Source organism: Dasypus novemcinctus, chromosome 28 (genome assembly GCF_030445035.2).
Source record: "Dasypus novemcinctus isolate mDasNov1 chromosome 28, mDasNov1.1.hap2, whole genome shotgun sequence".
Taxonomy (NCBI): Eukaryota; Metazoa; Chordata; class Mammalia; order Cingulata; family Dasypodidae; genus Dasypus; species Dasypus novemcinctus.
In genome coordinates, this window is record NC_080700.1 from 28,015,416 (window position 1) to 28,037,243 (window position 21,828).

General features: G+C 45.5%; 1 protein-coding gene across 11 annotated transcripts in view; it reads right to left on the minus strand.

Annotated features, from left to right (window-relative positions):
• RPS6KA2 (ribosomal protein S6 kinase A2) overlaps positions 1–21,828 on the minus strand; it is a 507,583-nt gene that overhangs the window by 128,952 nt on the left and 356,803 nt on the right. For all 11 annotated transcript variants that reach the window (XM_071212530.1, XM_058289676.2, XM_071212529.1 and 8 more), the window contains one exon: positions 17,479–17,560. In XM_071212530.1, the coding sequence (XP_071068631.1) occupies positions 17,479–17,560 (82 nt within the window). The remainder of the gene's footprint in view (positions 1–17,478; positions 17,561–21,828) is intronic.

The window sequence follows — 21,828 nt, forward strand, 5'->3', positions numbered from 1 at the left end:
TCTCCCTTTTTTGTTGCATCACCTTTGCTGAGTCAGCTCTCTGTGGCGTCTGCGAGCTGGGCGGTGCTCCGCAGCGTGTGGGCGAGCCTACCTTCACAAGGAGGCCCCAGGACATGAACCTAGGGCCTCCCGTATGGTAGACCGGAGCTCATCTGATTGAGCCACAGCCGCTTCCCATGCAAGCCTTCTTCTGAAGCCTGGGTTGTAGAATCTAGTCCTGCCATCCTTTCCTATTTATCATTCATTTGGAAAACCAACATGTGAATTAATATTTTTGTGATTTGGATTCCTGAATTTTCATTAGTATAGATTTTCTTGCCAATGTAAATAGGATCATGGATTTGGTGGAGATGTCAAAGGCAGACTGAAGATTTCTCGAGAGATGAGAAGAAAGTGGTCCAGAGAAATGGTCAGTCTTCCACAGCTCTTTTATAAATTACATAACAACTGCATGGTGAAGTAAAATTTTTAGAACTTTATTTCCACGTACTTCTTTTTCTTCCCCCCACTTGTCTTCCATAAATATTTACCAGGCCTCTTGGGGTGAGGCCATGGAACACAAAGCTGCCAGACTCTGCTGGAGCCTGCTGGAGAAGATGGACTGGAAGCAAGGTGATGTGGTGGAAAGAGGGAGTGAGCCCCCCTGAGTGTGGATGGGGGACTTGGGGAAAGGGTTGAGGAGATGCCAGTGGGAAGTTCGAGGACGTTCTCATGGAGGATGTGCTGAATTTTCAAGCAACACAGGAGTCTTCCAGGTCCTCAGTCGGGAGAATGGCATTATAGGCAGAGAGAACAGAGCTAGTGGTGGCTGTGGTGGTGGAGAACAGGGGGGCGAGGAAGCAGGAGGAGATGGAGAGCCGTGAACAGCATGGAGAGGAGATGAGCAGGGCTTTCCCAGAGTGCAACAACGCAGACTGCTATGGACTTCAGAAACGTGGCGTGAAGAATGCAGATGGAATGGAGTGAGGTGAGCCTGGCAGCGGGGCCCCGGTGAGGGCACACCTAGTGGTGTCTGGAAAAGTGACATGTCTTTCGCAAGTAAGAGGCAGAATGGAGAGACCTTCCTGCTTCGATATTGGGAAGAAGAGGAAGAATGGTGCAGCATAATCCTCGGATGAGTGGTAGAGAGGTTGACCAGAAAGACAATTAGAGGAGAGGGTGGAAGGAGTCCATCTTCAGTCATGTTGTAGTAGAGTTAGAAACACTTGTGGATGTGCAAGGGCCAGGAAGAGAGGTTGGTCTGGAGCTCATGAGAGGTGTGAGCTAGACAAGTGGCTTGAAGTGGTCACCATCACAGGATGGGAGCTGTGGGCACTAAGGGACCACCCATGGGAGGGAGCCAGAAGGAGAGAGGACTGTGGAGAGAATCTTGTTGAGGGGCCATTGACGTTATGTGGCTGAGGAAGGAGGGAGGAGTCCACAAGCTGTGGTCGGCAATGCCGAAGATGAGGAGAAGGTGGAGGTAGGGAAACCAAGAAAGCATTAAAAGAAAGAATAAAGGGTGCTCAGTCACAGCAAACGTTCCAGACAATGTCTACCAGGGGGAAACCTGCAGGGGAGGCACTGACAGCCTCAAGGAGAAAATAGTGGGTTATGCATTGGCTCATCACTGACATAAACCATCCCTTGTTGAGATGCAAGGATGGAGGTCTATGATGGGGTAGGATGAATGGAAACAAGAGAAGAAGCTGGTATTTCTGGGTGATTTTGCCAGATTTTTTGTTGGCTTTAACCAAAGGAATTTTTTTTTAAAAGAAGTTGTGAGCTTACAAAATGATCATGCATAACATGCAGATTCCCATACATCACCCTTCCATCAACACTTTCCATCGTTGTGGAACATTTGTTACAGATTATGAAAGAACATCATCAGACAATTACCACTAACTATGGTCCATAGTGCCATGATTTTCTTTCTTTCTTTTTTTTTTTTAGGAGGCACCTGGGATTGAACCCAGGACCCTGTACATGGGAAGCAGGTGCTCAACCACTGAGCTACATCCACTCCCTGCACCATGACTTTGTACAAGGAATTTTGATAAACATTTTTTTTATACCCCCCTCCCGCCCCGTAGCTTTTTGCGTGCTGTCTGCTCTTTGTGTCCATTCGCTGCAAGCTCACCTATATTCTTGCTTGTCTCCCTTCTATGTTGCGTCACCTTGCTGAGTCGACTCTCTGCAGCGCTTGTGAGCTGGGCGGTGCTTCATGGCATCTATGAACTGGGCGGCACTCCGCAGTGTGCGGGTGAGCCTGCCTTCACAAGGAGGCCCCAGGACACGTATCCAGAGCCTACCATAAGGTAGATGGGAACTCATCTGATTAAGTCACAGTCACTTCCCTTGATAGACATTTTTTTATTTTTAAAGATTTATTTTTTATTTCTCTCCCCTCCGCCCCTCCCCCAGTTGTCTGCTCTCTGTGTCCATTCGCTGTGTGTTCTTCTGTGTCCACTTCTATCCTTATCAGCGGCCCGGGAATCTGTGTTTCTTCTTGTTGTGTCATCTTGCTGTGTCAGCTCTCTGTGCATGCAGCACCATTCCTGTGCAGGCTGCACTTTCTTTTGCGCTGGGCAACTCTCCTTATGGGGCGCACTCCTTGCGCGTGGGGCTCCCCTACACAGGGGACACCCCTGCATGGCACGGCACTCCTTGCGCACATCAGCACTGCGCATGGGCCACCTCCACACGGGTCAAGGAGGCCTAGGGTTTGAACCGCGGACCTCCCATGTGGTAGGTAGACACCCTATCCATTGGGCCAAGTCCACTTCCTGACATTTTTATTAAAAAATATTTTCATCCATTCATTCACTGAAAAAGAGGTATTGCTCATGATATATACATATGTATGAGAAAAATAAGAGAATATGTTATTAAACATGACTGCAGTTACACACCAGAGAGAGTATTTTAAAGGGCAAAACTTTATTAGGTTACTCTCCTGACAAAAACTAATTCCTTATAGATAAGAGATAGTGTCTTGATGTGTCTGTTTGACCCACCACTAGCGTTTTGCAGTCTAAGAGAATGAACCAGCGGGGAGAAGCCAAGCAATCTGTATTGGAGACAATTACCAGGGATCTCTACATTTCCCGCACACCCTGAGTTAAAGGTTACGATGGCTACTGCTAGGGTGAACAATAAAGGAAAAAGATCTAGGAGATGTGGTGAAAGCAAAATGGAAATCTGTTAATTCTATGGAAGATACAGAAGGTGCTATCTAGAGAAATAACCTGAAGGGAGAAAGGGCATTTAAAGCAGTGGTGTCAGAAAAAGGCCCCTCAAAAGATAAGGCAAGACTGCGAAAGAGAAGCGTGGCTAATAAACGGAGGCAGGCTTCTGCTGGGAAAGGGGCCGTCTGAAGCTCCCGTTCACACTGGGAGGCTGGGTGACTGTTCCTCTAACACTGCTAAACCAGAAGCCTGTCTGTCTAGGCAACTTGCTGACATTAATGAGAGTAAACAGGAGTGTGGGGGTGGGGAGTGGGGGTATGTGGGGTCCTCATATATATATATATTTTTTAAAGATTTATTTTATTTATTTCTCTCCCCTTCCCTCTCCGTTGTCTGCTCTCTGTGTCCATTTGCTGTATGTTGTTCTGCGTCTGCTAGCATTATCTGGAGGCACTAGGAAACTGCCTTTTTATTTTGTTGCATCATCTTGCGGCATCAGCTCTCTGTGTGTGCGGTGCCACTCCTGGGCAGGCTGCACTTTTTTCATGTGGGCAGCTCTCCTTGTGGGGCGCACTCCTTAAGCGTGGAGCTCCCCTACGCGGGGACACTCCTGTGTGGCAGGGCACTCCTTGCGTGCATCAGCACTGCGTGTGGGCCAGCTCCACACCGGTCAAGGAGGCCCGGGGTTTGAACCCTGGACCTCCCATGTGGTAGGCGGATGCCCTATCTGTTGAGCTATGTCTACTTCCCATCTTATATTTTTTAATGTAACATTTTGTGTTATCTATGTATCTTTTTTAAAAAGTTTAAAAATCTATTAAAAATAAAGAAAAAAAAAGAATAATGAGGAACATCTGTTTCTCTTTGTCTCCCAGCAGTCAAGGAGCCGGGGCGTGGCCACCCACTAGGGACAGGCTGGCTGCGGTGTCCTTTATCTCATTAGAACAAATGCGGGTGGGGAAGGGGCTCTAGGGAACAGGTTTCCTGCCACCCCAACCCACCCTCCTGCTCTGGAGGAGCAGCCTGCACCCTTGTCCTTCTGTCCCCTACAGGCTACAATCACACAGTCCAGGTAAGTAGGGTGACAGAGAAGATGGGACAACAGTGTCCCCACACTCCTCTTGCCAGCTCTTTGCAAAGCTTAGTCTGTGACTTTGATTAAAGGAATCTCGGGGAGCAGATGGAATTCAGTGGTTGAGCGCCTGCTTCCCGGGGATGAGGTCCTGGGTTCAATGCCCGATACCTCCTAAAAGTAAAAAAAAAAAGTAATCTAAAACTCCTCTAAATAGGATTGATGTAATGATCAAATTCCAATCTATTTGGAAAGAAGAAAATTGTTTACCCACATCACTGATTAGAATATTGATATTGGCAACCCAAGGTCATAATAAGCCTTGTAAAAAATTACAAAAAGATGTTTTACATTCACATTTCCAAGGGGAGAATGAATTTTTGTCCCCTCCCTCCCTCTACTAAAGGTTCCAGATTAAAGGGTTAACTTTAAAAAAATAAGTCAAGCCATAAAAACTGATCTGATATCTGGACTGGGAACTGTTTTGCTCTCTTTTTTTTTAACAAGCACAGTGGACAAAATAACATAGGAAAGAGTGATGGGGCCACAAATCACCTCCAAACTGGCCATCCAAAAAGATCATTTTAAAAAAGGCCAACAAAGAGATTGGAAATTATCTGAAACAAACAGAAAAGGGGCCTGGAGCCTAAATAAATACAGTAGCTGAATACCTTCCTGGTATCTGAGTTCACAGCCAGCAAAGACCAGACTCCAGCTCCCCCAGGGAGCCTCATGGAGTGGAGATAAGCAGTGCAGGTCAAGGAATTCACTTTCAGGCAGGTGTCTGATAAGCTTGATTGCCCAGAGGGGGTCCAGGGTGGCAGGAAGCTGGAGAAGGTTGAGCTCTCCCTCCAGGGCAGGGTTTTTAAATTTTTTTTAAAAAAAATTATTTTTATTTTTTTGAAGATACATAGATCACACAAAAGGTTACATTAAAAAATATAAGAGGTTCCCATATAACCCACCTCCCACCCCTCCGCTCCTCCCACATCAACAACCTCTTTCCTCATTGTGGCACATTCATTGCATTTGGTGAATACATTTTGGAGCACTGGGGTACCGCATGGATGATAGTTTACATTGTAGTTTATACTCTCCCCCAGTACTTTCAGTGGGTTATGGCAAGGTTTACTTGCTGCCTACTAAGCGCTGCCTAACTCACCATGTTCCACAGAGGGAAACAGGCTCCAACCCCACGGATAATGAAGGACAGTCTTCCCACCAGACGATTCCCTGGGTATATGAAACGTACATGTCCCCACATGGCTTTCCACAGATCACTGGAGAGCTTCACATCTGTCTAAACCGTAGCTTTGGTGGGACAGAGGAACAACACTTGAATCTTATCACTGCCTGCTCTTGTGGTGGCGATCATACTGGACAATAACTAGGGATGGAAGGAAGGGGCTAGAACCAGGGCTCCCAGTGAGAAGTCCACTAGCAAAGAAACTGGGGGCATTTTCAGGAATTGGATTTGTTCTGGGTGGTGCTGCAGGGACAGATGCTGGACACTGTATGTCCTGCCATGGCCCACTGGGTGGACTGGAGGAGAGTGTAGACTATAATGTAAACCTTTATCCATGTGGTGCAGCAGTGCTCCAAGATGTATTCACCAAAAGCAACGAATGTCCCACGATGATGAAAGGGGTTGTTGATGTGGGAGGAGTGGGGTGAGGAGTATATGAGGACCTGTCATATTTTTTTAATGTAACATTTTAAAAAAATAAAGAGAGAGAGAGAAAAAAATAAGATACTTGGGACTACTGAATAATTAATTGTTGGAAAAATTGGATAATGCAAAAAATAAAAATCAAAACATGTTAAAAGGAGTAATAAAAACATAAAAAAAAAGGGAAAGAAACAGACATGGAAAGCAAATTATTTTATTTTTTTAATTCCCCCTCATTCACAGAGATGGCTCCCTTGTCTGCCTGCTCGTGTGTGCTCATCTTCTTTAGAAGGCACCAGGAACTGAACCCAGGACCTTCCATGTGGGAGGTGGGTGCCCAAATGCTTGAGCCACATCCACTTCTCCCCTCCCCCCTTATTTTAAATTTTTTACTTTTTTAAGCAAATGTTTTCTTTTCTGCACCATTAAAGAAAAATGCTGAACAAGCTACGTCTTGGACAAACCATTTCTTTGATAGCTAAGAATCCCAAGAGGTTTTGATTGCTAAGACTTGGATGCATAAAAAGGAAAACGTGGAGAGATGACTCCTTCAGCCTTCCATCGTTACTGGATCAGGGAGCTACAGAAATTGTGGAGAAGTAGAAAGCTGAATCAAAGAGCGCTCACCATCCTGAAGCGAAACTTTGGCAAAAAGTACCTGTTGGTTAGTTCTAGACTAGAGTTGACCTTAGAACCAGACCATTTAAGCCTGAACCATTGCCTTTAAGTGGTATTTATTATCTGGTAGTTTACAGGTAGGTCTGTCGATTGGGTGGGACTTGCTACTATAGAGTTGGGAAAACAAGTGTTCTAGGGCAATTTTGAAATTCACTTATAAACTCCTGGTGCTGAGGATGAATTAAAAATCTTTGGTCCTTCAAGTCAACCCTGCACTATGGCCAGCCTGCAGCATGAAGGAGAAGGTTGATGGGTTCTCATGGTTTCAACCTGGAACGAGCTCCGACAATCACACGTCCTTCACTAGACCCTCCTTTCGTGGCCCAGTGGGATCCGTGGGGACTGAGATGCATGTGTGGGGATAAATCAGTTCACCCCACTGCCAGGGACATGGATGCTTTCCCAGGAAAATATGGGAGAGAGCATTTTGTGCGATTGCCCCAGCAGGCACGAGATACATGCAGCCTGAGCCAACCTCTCTTTAGGGTCTGCCACCATTGCCTGAAATTGCTTATCCTCTCTGATTTTTAAATTCTGTAAATCAATATATATATTCCATGCTTATTTTATATTATGGACTGTACTTCAAAAGGAAACTACAGGTACGAGGAAACTAAATGCAAATCTATCAGTCAGTGTGAAAATGAGAAATGACCAGCTTCATGAGTATGTCTTAGAAAACAATCAAGGGGTCATAGTGGATAGAAAGTTGAAGGAGAACAGCAGTGGCTCTCTTGTTAGAAAGCCCCCAGGGGACAGCAAGGGACAGGCTTGCACGGGGTGCTGGGGGCTGCTCTTACACAGGTGTACCTGGCAGTGTGATCTGCGGATGCTACACTTCCAAAGAGGCCTGACAGTGATACAAATGGTGATGGTTTTGTGTTCAACATGGAACAATGGTAAGGAATCTGAAGACCGAGTTGACGCATAATTTTTTAACCCGAGATGACACAAAGTATACACCATGGTCCACGATTAAGCTCAGGTTCCTCCCAGCTGTCTCGTCATTGCTCAGCACTTCCATTCTTTGCCCCCAACAAAGCTACTAGGTCTAAAATGATATTCTATGTTTCCAGGGTATGGAATAAAATCCCATCTTCACACACCATCTGACTTTAGAGGTCTAATTCTTAAGGAAAAAAAGGGCTTTTATGAGCAGTTCTCCTTCCTGCTAAATGTTTTGGGATCAAAACTGTGCTGTCAGTCACTCCAAAGAAAAAAGAAAGGGAGAATAACACCAATAATAAAAAAGATTAATCATATTGATTACCATAAGGGGCACACCGCCCCCAGGATGTCATTTTATTCCTCTCTACTAGATTATTCAAAATGAGAATGACATAGTAACCCATCTTATTTATTTTAGAATCTTTCTGTGGGGAAAGCCTAAGTCCACGATTTGTTAGCATTTAACATTGCAAAGGAATGGAAGAAGGCAAGAAGCAATGCACAAAAAATATTTCCTACTTGATACATATATATATATATATATATATATATATATGTAATTCAAGAAATACACTCTGGTAGAAACAAACCTGTAAAGGACTCAGGCAGGTGTATCGATAATGAATTAGGGTACCCATTACCGAAAGATGATATTTACCAAGCACAAGGCGAGGGGAAAGAGATAATCAAAGATGACTTAAGGGGGAAATGATCTTTTCTTCACTTTTGGCTCTAGAGAGTTTAATGTGAAGATAAAAACCTTTTTTTTTTTTTGAAGGTAAAAGTCTCGAATGGCAAATGCCTCAAGTACAATTAGTCAGGATACCTGAAGGGGGAGGTTGGATGAGTTAGTGCAGGGAGCTGGGGGCCCCGGGGGCTGCAGGGCTGGACAACGGGATTCTGAGCTGGACTCGGCTCTAGCTCCACCATCTCCATGCAATGGAATTTTGAGGGAGTGACTTAGCTGCTTTGTGCCTCAGTTTCCTCACTGTGAAATGAAGATAAGAATAACACCAGTCCTCCCCTTAAGGAGAAGGAACATTGAATACTTGGGCTTGGAATTGGCTGATTTCCCCCCCACCTGGGAATTTGAAATCATTTCAAATGTGAATCCCTGACATAAAAGAACTAGCAAAGAAACAGAATCTGTTCAAACTGAGGCATTAACTGGCGCTTAGTTTCTGGGTGAGTCCTTTTTCTCGGTCAAGCTTGGTTCGTTTGCTTTACTTTCCTTGGATTAAAAAAACCCACGTGGTGCCCACGGAGGGGTGAGGTGCCCACGGTGGAGGTGGGGGGCCCCGCACGGATGCCCTGGTAGGTCTTGACGAGACGGCCCCTTGACCCCTGAGAGGGGTCTCAGGGAACACCCTTTCTTTCTAGAGGCTGGGGGGTGGGAGTGCTGTAGGGCGTGGAGATGGCATCAAAGGTGGCCTTGGCCAAGTTGCCCAGGGTGGCTGTGCGGCCCCTGGCCGAGGTGTAGCCGTGGCCAAAGCTGGCCATAGGCACGAGCTTCTTGGGCGAGGGGACAGTGTGGGGCCGGCCGACCTCATTCGCCCTGTGGCCCCGCAGTGCACGGGGTAGATGGAGCGCTTGGCCGGGATGGTGGCCCCATGCACGGCTACCTCCTCGGAGCACTGCACACCCAGACAGAATTGGCCACGGTGGTCCCAGATGACACCAAGAGCCCTGGCCCAGCGCGGCTCTGCTTTGGCACAGGCGTAATTTGAAAAATCTTGTTCCTAGGATCATCCACGGGAAGAAGTTGATGATCGCAGACTCCTTGATGGGCGGAGAGAGAGCTCCTCCAGGGACCTGATCTTCAGGTCCTTGGCCAGGAGGTCCAGCTGGGCACCAGGGAGCTGCTCCTTGTCCTTGTCCTCGCTTCTGGGAGCTCTGCAGCCTCGGCCCTGGCTTTGACCGTGGTCACGGCTGCAACCTCTGCTTGCACTCTGTGGCTGACGCCTCCATGCAGGCCGCTGGGACCTCCCATTCCAGGGCCTCACCCACCATCTGGTGTTTTCTCCAAGAAGAAAGCTTGATATGTTTTTCAAAAAATTATTTTTATTTGTTATTTATTTATCACCCCCGTCCCCGTTGTTTGCACTCGCTGTGTGCTTCCTGTGTCTGCTCGTCTTCTCTTCAGAAGGCACCGGGAACTGAACCTAGGACCTCCCAGATAGGAGAAAGACACTGAATTGCTTGAGCCACCTCAGATCCCTGCTTTGTTGTGTCTCTCATTGTGTTTTCTTTTTGTGTCTCCTTGTTGCGTCATCTTGTTGTGCCAGCTCGCTGTGCCAGCCCATCGTGCCAGCTTGCTGTCTTGCTCGTCTTCTTTAGGAGGCACTGGGAACCGAACCTGGGGCCTCCCATGTGGTAGGCGGGAGCTTGATCGCATGAATCACATATGCTTCCCAAAAGCTTGATGTTTTTAATGGAGCATGTCAGTGTAAGAGAAAGGGGACAAAATAACCACCTCCTGATGTTTGCAGCCAACTGGTCTTACCCTGAGTTGGGATCATTTTGAGAGGCTGTAATGAATTACAAATGGAATCACTAAGTTTCTACATGGATCACCAGGGACACATCTGCACTCTGTTAGTGCACCTGCTGGTGCATACAATGATGTATTCAAGACACACTGCTCCAGTCCATTTCCCTCTTCTTTGGTCATCCTGCTACATAGCATTTGACTATCAAGCACATGACTATTAAGAAACATCTTGGCTGTGGAGTTGGCCCAGTGGTTAGGGCGTCCGTCTACCACATGGGAGGTCTGCAGTTCAAACCCCGGGCCTCCTTGACCCGTGTGGAACTGGCCCATGCGCAGTGCTGATGAGCGCAAGGAGTGCCATGCCACGCAGGGGTGTCCCCCACGTAGGGGAGCCCACGCGCAAGGAGTGTGCCCCTTAAGGAGAGCCGCCCAGCGTGAAAGAAAGTGCAGTCTGCCTAGGAATGGTGCCACACACACACAGAGCTGACACAGCAAGATGACGCAACAAAAAGAGACACAGATTCCCGTGCCACTGACAACAAAGAAGCAGACAAAGAAGACGACGCAGCAAATAGACACAGAGAGCAGATAACCGGGGTGGGGCGGGGAAGGGAGAGAAATAAATAAAGAAATCTTAAAAAAAAAAGGAAACATCTGTAAAATGACATCAACTGGTTTTATCTCTTTGACTTGTTTAACACAAAGAGATTTTGCCACCAAATGATGGTTGCCCCCCATTTACTATCAACAGGACACAACCTTTTTCCTTCAAAGCAGGGAAAAAGTATCACCTTCATGCTAAGAAAGTTGCCTTGGAGGAAGAATTGTTGCTGATATAAAAATTAGTTAGACATGACAATACAGGTGAAGCTCTATTAGAAAATTATCGCTGCAAAGAAACGCTTAATTAAAACAAAACCTCTTTGCATAGTGTGGAGGGTGACCCATTGAAACAAAAGGATTCCACATGATAAATACTCCTGTAAGTGTTTTTTCCGTCTTTCTTCAGGCTCCAGTCATTTTCAGTAATTCATACAGTCATATGCTGTGTAGTTGGAAAGGCCAGGGCTGAATTAAGATATAATTCTTTCCAATCAGACGGTGATTAATGCTCAGTCTTCCTCACCACTTCCCCACTCAGTCACATCCAGAGAAAAGCCAGACAAGGGAGCTCCTGGCATAGCTCCAAAGTGGAACAGTTTTCATGGAGAGAACGATCGAGAGGAAGGCAGCTACCTCTGTGCTGTTGCGATGTGCAGGCAGCGGTTCTAAGCACGTTACCAGCGTTAACTAAGTCAATCCTCCTGTCAACACTGGGGGGTAGGTACTGTTATAACTATAATCTCCATTTACGTAGGAGGAAATGGGGCTGAGAAGAGGCTCCCCGAGGTCACACAGAGAATAGGCGGCAGGGCTGGGCTTTGCCTGCAGGTCCAGAGTTTGTGCTGTCAACCACTCAGCCGGGACCCTCAATGGTGAAAACGCATTAGGGACACCCTGGGATGCTTCTGCGAATTCTCAGCCTCAAACCACACTCCAGACCAGCTATATTTAAATCTCTGGGAATGGTCCCCATGCATCAGTATTTTGCTAAAGTCCCCCCAGCAATTCTAACGTGCAGTCAAGGTTGAGCCACAGCGCGCTACACCGTATGGAGACATTTCTTTTCTTTTTCTTTTTTTTTTTGAGGTACCAGGACCAGAGATTGAACCTGGGACCTTGAATGCAGAAGGCCGGTGCTCAACCACTGAGCCACATCCGTTCCTCTGAGTTGGCTCCCTCATCTGTCTGCTTGTTGTTTGCTTTATTTTTTTTTGCTCATTGCTTGCTCATAGTCTGCTCATTGCTTTTGCTCATTGTCTGCTCGTTGTTTGTCTGTTTTCTTTAGGAGGCACCGGAAATGAACCTGGGACCTCCTGTGTGGGATGTGGGCATTCAACTGCTTAAGCCACATCTGCTCCCCCTGCAGACATTTAACTGTGGTGACAGTCTTCATTTGTGAATCCACTCTCCAGAGAATGGAGATCAGGCTTGTTTCATTTTCTGGTCTTGTAGCTTGGGAATATGTTACTAAGCAGTCTTCTTTTAGGTCAGATTTCCTTACAGTAAAAAGTGGTACAGGGGAGTGGACATAGTTCAAATGGTTGAGCGCCTCCTTCCCACGTATGAGATCCCAGGTTGATCCCTAGTACTTCCTAAAAACAACAAATCAACAAATCAACAACAAAAACAATGCTCATTGGGGAGTGGTTGTAGCTCGGTGGTTGAGCACCTGCTTCCCATGTACGACATCCTGGGTTCAATCCCTAGTACCTCCTAAAAAAAAGGTCCATCACCCTTTGGACATTATTATTATTATTATTTTATTATTATTATTATTATTACTCCCCCCTTGCAGCTTTTTTGCTTGCTGTCTGCTTTCTGTGTCCATTTGCTGTGCGTTCTTCTGTGTTTGTATTCTATTTTTATTTATTTATTCCTCCCCCCTTTGCAGCTTTTGCTGTCTGCTCTCTGTGTCCATTCGCTGTGTGTTCTGTATTTTTGCTTATCTCCCTTTTTTTGTTGCATCACCTTGCTGAGTTGACTCTCTGCAGCGCTAGCAGGCTGGTGGCTCTCCGTAGCGTGTGAGTGAGCCTGCTTTCACAAGGAGGCCCCGGGACGTGAACCCAGGGCCTCCCATATGGTAGACGGGAGCCCAGCTGATTGAGCCACAGCCGCTTCCCCTGGGCATTATTATACTGAAGACATTATATAGATTTCTTACCTCTGATAACTCAGGTGTTGAGCTGTGAATATAGAAACTCTGCCAATTTAAGGAATTTGAACATTTTAGAAGGGTCCTTAGTAACTAGGAGGACCAGTGGCTTCCTCTGCAAGGTGGGGAGAACGAGCTAGGAAGAAGGGGTGGAGAGGTGAGCGAGAACAAGGCCCACCAGCATGGCACCTTTTAACTGTGCTTGCGCGTCGACATTTCCTTTACTTATTTATTTATTTTAAAGATTTATTTATTTATTTCTCTCCCCTCCCCCTGCCCTGGTTGTCTGTTCTCTGTGTCTATTTGCTGCATCTTCTTTGTCTGCTTCTGTTGTTGTCAGCAGCATGGGAATCTGTGTTTCTTTTTGTTGCATCATCTCGTTGTGTCAGCTCTCCGTGTGTGCGGCGCCATTCCTGGGCAGGCTGTACTTTCTTTTGCGCTGGGCAGCTCTCCTTACGGGGCGCACTCCTTGCACATGGGGCTCCCCTACATGGGGGACACCCCTGCGTGGCAGGGCACTCCTTGCGCACATCAGCACTGTGCATGGGCCAGCTCCACATGGGTCAAGGAGGCCCGGGGTTTGAACCGTGGACCTCCCATGTGGTAGACGGACACCCTAACCACTGGGCCAAGTCCGCTTCCCAACATTTCCTTTAGAAATGATTTATCACCCCCTCGAAGACAGAAGGGGACAGACAACTGACACCTCCGAGCGTAAAGATAAAATTGAGCTGTCAGAAGCCCTTACCCCTGGTGCTAAGTTGTACGGAGCCCCATGGACAACCATTTTCACTTCTGTACCCATGACACTCGTCCGGGTTTTTGAGAAATGGTCTGGAGATTAAAACTATTCCCACCAGTCCCCCACCCCCTTTACATTTTTCCTCTTCGTCATCAGTTCCCTATTCCAATTCCTTGCGTTTTCTCTCGGGGCTTGGTCTGTGTTTTTAGGTTTCTGTTGTCGGTGAGTGGAGCACATCGCTGCTGTTTTCCTGTTCTCTCTTTCAAATTCTTTGGGATTATTAATTAGCTGCAAAATGGTGTTATTAGGAAGATGGAGACTGAGCTACGGCATATTTAAATACTTCAGGCTAATGGAAAGCAGAGGTGTTAGAGCAAATGGAAATGGAAATAATCCTTTGAGTCCACCCTCTCATTTCACAGGCGAGGAATGTAAGGTTTAGAGAGTATCCTTTCCACGTTCAAGTTCAGGTAGTGGCCGACCAGAAGCCAGGGCCCCTCTCTGCATGTAATTCAGCCCTATTATGACTAGCGCCTAAGGATGACCTTATGAAAGGTACTATTTCATAAAGCCTTTACATTTCCTTTTAAGATGCCTTAAAAATACCTTCCTTCTATTCTTTAGTGATGGATCATTATGGAAAGCTAAAACAGTAAAACATGTAAAATAATATACAGCTTTAAAGTGGAATTTTTTAAGGATCACAGGAAACGGAATTTTTTTTCTATTCTTCTATGTTCATATGGTTCATCCTCACAATATAAAAACAATTTTACATAAGCATGTGGTTTGGGGATTTTTTAAAAATAACTTTTTATTACAAAAAGTAAAATATATTTTTTTGTGGAAGACTTGAAAAATAGAGTATATGGAAGAAAATAAAAGTTACACATACTCTTATAACTCAGGGGTAGCCAAAGTTTTCATTTTGGCATATTTCCTGCTGGCATTATACAGAGCTAATAATTGTACATACGTATCAATGCATCTAATTACACCGCTAGAGATCGTCCTGTATGGAAGAATATTCTGTCACTCTGTATGCAGTTTTATGCCTTCCTTCTCCCATGTCACATATGTCAGGAACAATTCCTCAAAGATACTCTGGATTGGAGTATAAAACAAACTGTGGGAGTGGATGTGGCTCAAGAGGTTGAGCGCCTGCTTTCCACATGGGAGGTCCCAGGTTTGGTTCCCAGTGCCTCCTTATAAACAACAACAGCAAAAAAACAAACAAGAAGCAAGCAAATGAAAAAACCAACTCAGGGGAGCCGACCTGGGTCTGGTTGAGTGCCGGCTTCCCACATACAAGGTCTGGGTTTCATTCCCTGGCCACAGTACCTTGAACACAACAAAACAAAACAAACAAATAAATAGGAAGACTTTTGGGTCCATGGGGAGATTGCCAAGCCTGGGTGTTCTGCACACTCGCTAAGGAGCCGAGGCTAGCAAGGATGGAATCCAGGGCTTAGCGACAGGTTAGACAAAGAGAACAACTTCCCAGCTCCTTAATTTGACTTCACTTCTGCAGCATAGAGAGAACAGCAAGATTCCCTCCACGGCAATTCCAATCTTACTGCTACTTTTTTCTCCTTTTTTTTTTTTTCAAGAACAGGAGAGGGCGAGATCAGAAATGAAGGGAGAAAAAGGAAAAGGATTTAAGGAGTAGCAGGAACTAACTTTTCCAGGTCATGACTCCTACCCCGGCGAAGTGAATACAGAGCTGCAGGTAGAAAGTCGAGTGTGTGTGTGTTCTCCATCAAGAACAATCTGATGATAATGATAAACTATCACATCTTCCTGTTTCTACCCTCTTTTTGCCTTAAGCTCCAGGAAGGTGTCTTCATCTGGTTTTGAGATAGTAAATCTCAATGCTTTGAGGGTAAAAGGGAGGGTTAATAAATGACATTATTTAGTAACCCTTCATTTTTAAAAGAACGGCTTTGTTGAGAAGTAATTCACACAGCATACAATCCACCATTTAAAGTGTGCAATTCAATGGTTTTAAGTGTATCCAGAATGCTACAATATATTTTAGAACATTTCCGCCACTCCAAAAAGAAAGCCCACACTTTTTAGACGTCCCTCATTATTTCCACCCCAAATCACAACTAATCTGCTTTCGGTCTCTATGGATTTGCCTATTTTGGACATTTCATGTATATGGAATCATGTCATTTTGTGACTTGCTTCTTTTATTCAGCAGATTATTCTTTTTAGGTTCATCTATGTTATAGCAGGTATCAATACATCATGCCTTTTCATGGCCAAATAATACTCCATTGTATGGAAAGACCACACACTATTGTTTCATCAGCAACATTTGAACTGTTTCCACTTCTTGACCTTTATGAAAAATGTTTCTGTGAACATTTGCATGTAAGTTTTGGCACAGGCATATGTTTTCATTTTTCTTAGGTACATACCTGGGAGTAGAATGTCTGGGTCATATGGTAACTCTTTCACTTTTTGAGGAAGTGCCAGAGAAGCCTTTTGATTTTCAGGCATTCAGATGATCCTGAACTAACAAATGCCTAATGCAATTTTCTATTTCAATAGATGTACTATGAAGCGAAATGATTATCTTATGGTAAGGTGAGGATAAAAAGTCAAAATCCGCTTTGTTTTCTAACACCTCATCTTTTTAGCAAAGTACAATTCTTTAGAATAATACTTTTGTGGGACTGTTGGCATATTCAGCCACGATCATTTGACAAACCGTTCTGGCAATATTATTATTGCAGCTACAGTTAAACCATACAGAGTGTGGTCTAAATCAGGTTGCTGTTAACCAGAACTGAAAACTCACGTGCCTATAATAAACCAGAATATACCAGAGGATCTCAAACTTTTGTGTACATAAAAATTACTGGAACAACTTGTGTCCAAAAAAACTCCAATTCCAGGCTATACACACAAGTGCTCAAGAGCCAGAAGGTCAGCAGAGGGCCATGCATTTTTAACTGGGTCCCCCCCTTGCCCTTACCCCAATTCTTCCCCAAACACTCATAGGTGATTACGAGGCAGGTCCCAGGTTGGGCACAGTGGTCTGTTTTTGTGTTTTCTTACCATTGGCTGTGGTGGCAAAGTTATCCTACTTCCTCCCTTCTGGAGAAATAGTTGCCTATCCTGTGAGACTAGAATCTCACTCTTCTTCTAAAACCTTCTTTAACTGTTTCACTCTGAAGAGCCCTTTTCTTCCCTTGTAGACCTCTGACCTTGAAAGTCTGCATATATTTGATTTTATGCCTTTTTTGTCCTATCTTTTTGGTTACCTATGGCTCAAATATGTATTTTATTTTCCCAACAAGATTGCGCGTGACTTGCAGGCAGAGAATGCCACTTTCTTTGTGCGTCTGCCCTCCGTTCATATGTGTTGATTGGTTAATCAATGAGCGTGGAATAAAGATTTTCAGAACATCCTTACCTTGGCCCTGTGCTAAAGCTTCCACCTTCCTGGAGGATGGGAGCACAAAAGGGATGGGAAATCAGCTGTTGGGCCCTATTACTAAAACCCAGCCACCAAGAACAAAGGGAAATTACACAATCATGAATCACATTTTATTTAAAACTGAGCAATCCGGTCCGCCTGATGATATTTAGGCTGATTTGTCATGCCCACATACAGTCGTAACAACCTGTTTCTCTTCCTCGTTGCTCTTTTCTTTTTTTCCCCCAAATGGTTCTCTACAGAAGAACATATGTAGAAAAAACGCATTGATACAATATGGCTTTTCCCTCTGAAAATTGTTGCAGAGATATATTAAATCTTCAGGGAAGTGTTTGCACTATGGGTTGTCAATTGGAGAGCTACGTGTCTGATATATTCCTTTCGCGATAGCTTCGGAAATCGTGCCACGCTAAATGGATTGACTCTTCCCAAGAGCGACATGAAAACTAGAAACTGCAATTTCGTGTCTCGAGAGCCACAGGCCCATTTCTGAAACTCTTACCTTTTAAGGTAGCTTTCTTAAGAACTTTCATTGCATAGAGCTGCCCAGCTTCAGGCCCCTTGACCTTCCTCACCAGGAACACCTTATAAAGAGAAAAGAGAACATCTGAGATGGCTGGGGAGCAGGCCTTGGATGCGTTTGCCTTATTTGATTTGACAAAGGAATAAACAGGGAAGTTTAGGAAAGTTCAAATAGAATAAATACGCCGTAGGGAAATCTGAAACTTTCTCTAAGGTCCAGGCTGCGGGGGAAAGCTTTGCCTAATTTATCATGACAGTGACGGATATCAACACGCGTTTGTAGGAAGAATTGTCATTTGTTTGTAGTGCCGTGAGCTGCCTATCAAAGACGTCGAAAGGGAAAGTGCCCCTTTTATTTGAACACTAGCTGTGTAGGGAAAAAATAAGCACTATTCAGGCAGTTGGTTTATTTTAAATATCCCTTTACAATTTTCCACTCCGAAGCCCTCCCCAAGAATTACTTTCGGTCAGGGCAGGCTCTTTCAAAATAAACTAGTTCCTCCTATTTTGAACTTTCTTCACCCAAATGTTAGCTGTGGGTAGGTTAGGTTTGTAGGTAGAGTTTATTTCTAAGCCTCTCTTAAATCTGCTCATGTAGACAATTAACAACCCCTTCCGAAATGCTTCTTGAGGTCGATCCCAGAAGAAAAAATGTTTTTAAAAACAAGATGATTGCAAAAGGCTATGTCTAAAGCATAAAATGATTTTTTAAATATTAATGATTTAGTTAAAAAAAACCAACACCACACCTGGAGTATCTTATATGGGGAAACACCTTCCACGCAAAAAAATAGTATTTGATTTTCCTGAAAGTATTTTTGAAGAAATGCAAAAATGATCTAGAATGCACAATTAAATCAAGTTCTGGTTTATGTGTAAGCAAAGGTGGTTGTCTACACTGCATGCTTTGAGGGGTGATGTTGAATGACTTCTTGCCCAAAATGCCTCCCTCTTCAAGCCTCGTCATGGTAAGAAAAATCTACCGTCATAAAGGCACTTTGGGGTATTCTAGCGCCATGCAAACGCTTATTTGCTTGCCAGGTTGGTTAACAACATAAGGCATCAAGAATTGTGACGTGGAAGTATCAAATCAATTTCACCTTGCAACAGAGAAGGGCGATCTGTAAATTTTTGTTTTCTCAGCTTTCCACCATGGTGGGGGAGAAAGAGGGAAGAAGAGAGCTATTAAGAAACTAATCGAGAGATGTATGCACCGAGTGCAATGAATGTCTCATGATGATGGAAGAGGCTGTTGTTATGGGGGGAGGAGTGGGGTGAGGGGCGTGGGGGGTATATGGGGACCTCATATCTTTTTAATGTAACATTAAAAAAATAAAGACAAAAAAAAAAAAAAAGAAACTAATTGGGGGCAGGACCTCTCCATGCAGAATCTATTGGTAAAGGCAAACTGACATTTATCCTTTATTCATTGGAGTCTATTCTAGAGAAATAAAAAAGGGACCCAAAAGTCACAACGTCCCCACGCTACGAATTGGACTCAGGAGGCCAAGCGCTCAGCTTTCCCATTTTCACCCCATGCCCTTGAAAACACTCAGCTGCTGCTTGAACCCTGCTACAGCACCCACCCCCTTCCCTTCCTAAGTGCTGATACTGCTCTAATCACAGTCCCTTCCCTAAAACGGGGGACCGTGAGTGTCAGTGGAAAAACACACGCCCCCTTGCCCTCTGAGGGCGGAGGAAGGAGAGTACCGCGTCGTCTGGCTCCACTAGGCACTGCTTCAAGGAGTCAGGCGGTCGTAGGAAACCACGGGCGACTGGGAATGGCTTTCTCTCTTCTTTCAGGGTTGGGACTGTGCTGTCACGGAGAATTCATATTAATCTTGGGGAGATGGGTGGAGGGTCTGTGTGTGTGTATTGCCACGGTTGTGTGATTGCCAGTGTGGGCAATGAGCCTGCGGTGTAGACGTCTGGGGAGAGAATCCGGGGTCTTGAGAGAGAATCTGCTCAAGATAGCCCTACTGTGTGCTACACACTGTAGGACTCTGTCCTGGGAAGGTGCAGCTGGGCTAAGGCCGTGCCCTCCATGCAGAGGATTGGATTCTCGAAAGGCAGGTAGAGACATGCCCAGAGGTGGTCAGAGGAAGGGATTTTTTTTTCTAGATTTATTTAATTTTTATTTATTTATCTCCCCTTTCCCCCCCAGTTGTCAGCTCTCTGTGTCCATTCGCTGTGTGTTCTTCTGTGTCTGCTTGTGTTCTTGTCAGCAGCACCGGGAATCTGTGTTTCTTTTTTTTGTTGCATCATCTTGCTAAATCAGCTCTCCGTGTGTGCGGTGCCATTCCTGGGCAGGCTGCACTTTCTTTCGCGCTGGGCTGGTCTCCTTACAGTGTGCACTCCCTGCGCATGGAGCTCCCCTATGCGGGGACACCCCTGCGTGGCAGGGCACTCCTTGCGTGCATCAGTACTGCGCATGGGCCAGCTCACCACGGGTCAAGGAGGCCCGGGGTTTGAACCCTGGACCTCCCACGTGGCGGGCAGAGGCTCTATCAGTTGAGCTAAATCTGCTTCCCAGGAAGGGATTTTTGGAGTGAGAGAAAGTGTTCAACTTCTAGAGTCCTTTCCCGTTTGAATCATGGGGCACAGGTTCAGCTCCCCTCTGCTGCTGCAAGTCCTTTCATGTCTCCAGTTCCTCAAGCAGACCCTGGGGTCCCTGTACCGCCCTGGCTAGTGGTGTTGGTGGAAAGTCAAGGCCAGTCAAGGGGGGTGGGGCCCATCCTCCCCTCACTGCCCTCAGAGGCGCGCCCCAGGAGCTCAGGCCAAGGGCAATGGCCCCGGGTCAGGGGGAGCCCGGGGGAGGGTGGGAGGGGCCCAGGGGCTGAGGAGCAGCTGCTGAGGGGGTGGGGGCACAGGACATCTGCTTTCCCGATACTCGGGGAGAGGAAGCCCACTCTGGAGAGGGGTGGGAAGTGCCTGGGGAGCTGTCTCTTGGCTGAGACGGTGCTGCTGGCCGAACAATGGTGTTTTCCAGTCACCCTGCAGTCTGGCGGGGTGGGGAGACTGGTGAGTGGAAGGGGGGGGGGTGTCCCTTCCAGGCCAAAGCACTGAGGAGCTGATGCAAAACCTTCAGCTGGCACTTTCCCTGTGGTGGCCACCGAGGACGCCTTATGGAGAAGGCAGAGCCTCAGGAATGAGCTGGCCGGGGGCGCAGAGTCACCGCATGGAGGAGAGTGGCTCAGCCCCAAGGCCGGCTGAGAGAGAGCCTAAGAGCGTCCTCTTTACAGTGGAACTGTCGCTTTAGCTCGCCAGATTAAATATTAAGTATTTAAGAATAAAATCAGAAAACTTCTAAAAACAATAAAACCCTTCTTTCAAAATGGGAGAAGGTTGAACAAAAAATAAACAAAGTAGATAAAGGATTTGTGTGTGGACGGTCTGCCATTTGGAAGATCCAGAATCGATCTCGTCTCTTTTCCATTTCTTTTTCTACCTCCTAGCTCCAGCAGTCCTCCTCTCTACATTAAAAGGAGAGTGTGATGAATGGACTTGAGGAGGAAGGAAAAAACCATTCCAGTTAAATCTGAGCTGAAAACCAGGTACGGATGGGGCAGCAACCGGCTAAGACTTTAAATAGGTGGGGTCAAATTTTACATGGGATTTTACATGTAGAAGTTTTTTCTTGGTTGTATTTCAGACTTAAACATGACTGATAGTCATGACTAATATTTGCACTTAGTTGTTTAATAAAGGATTCTGCTTGAATTTTTTAAAAGAATGGGGGAAAAACCCACTCTATCAATATTTACCTAGCTTCTAATTTAGGCAAGTTCTTGCAAGTTCTAGGGCAGGTACTACTCTATTGGCAAACAACACCTGCCAGAACAACATCATGAGATGAATAACTAAAAATTCATTTCAATAATGAATTTAATAATATCTTTTTTTATATAATAAATATAATATCTTTTTTATATAATACAGAGATTCACTTTACGAGCAACAGAGAGCATTGCTTGTGTGCTATTGTACCTGGCATGTCTCTTTCCTCTGCCGTCATACTTATGTAACTTAGGAATAAATTTTGATGTAGTGAAATAGGTTCCCAACCAAACTCTGCCTGATTTTAGCAAAAATAGCCACTGAATCTTTAATACTTAATCTAGTTGGCTTCTTACGTGCTCCCTCGTTTCATTTTTAGAACTGCTGCTTCAGCAGTGCAGCGTGCTACATTGCGAAGGCATTATGTGAGAACGGCAAGGATGAGACAGATGCTATGTCAGGCTCAACCGTCCCAAATCTTCATGTAGCACTGCAATCAGCAAAACCACTCCTGCTCCTTGTAGCAGAGTTTTCAGCTGTCGCAGAATCGGAA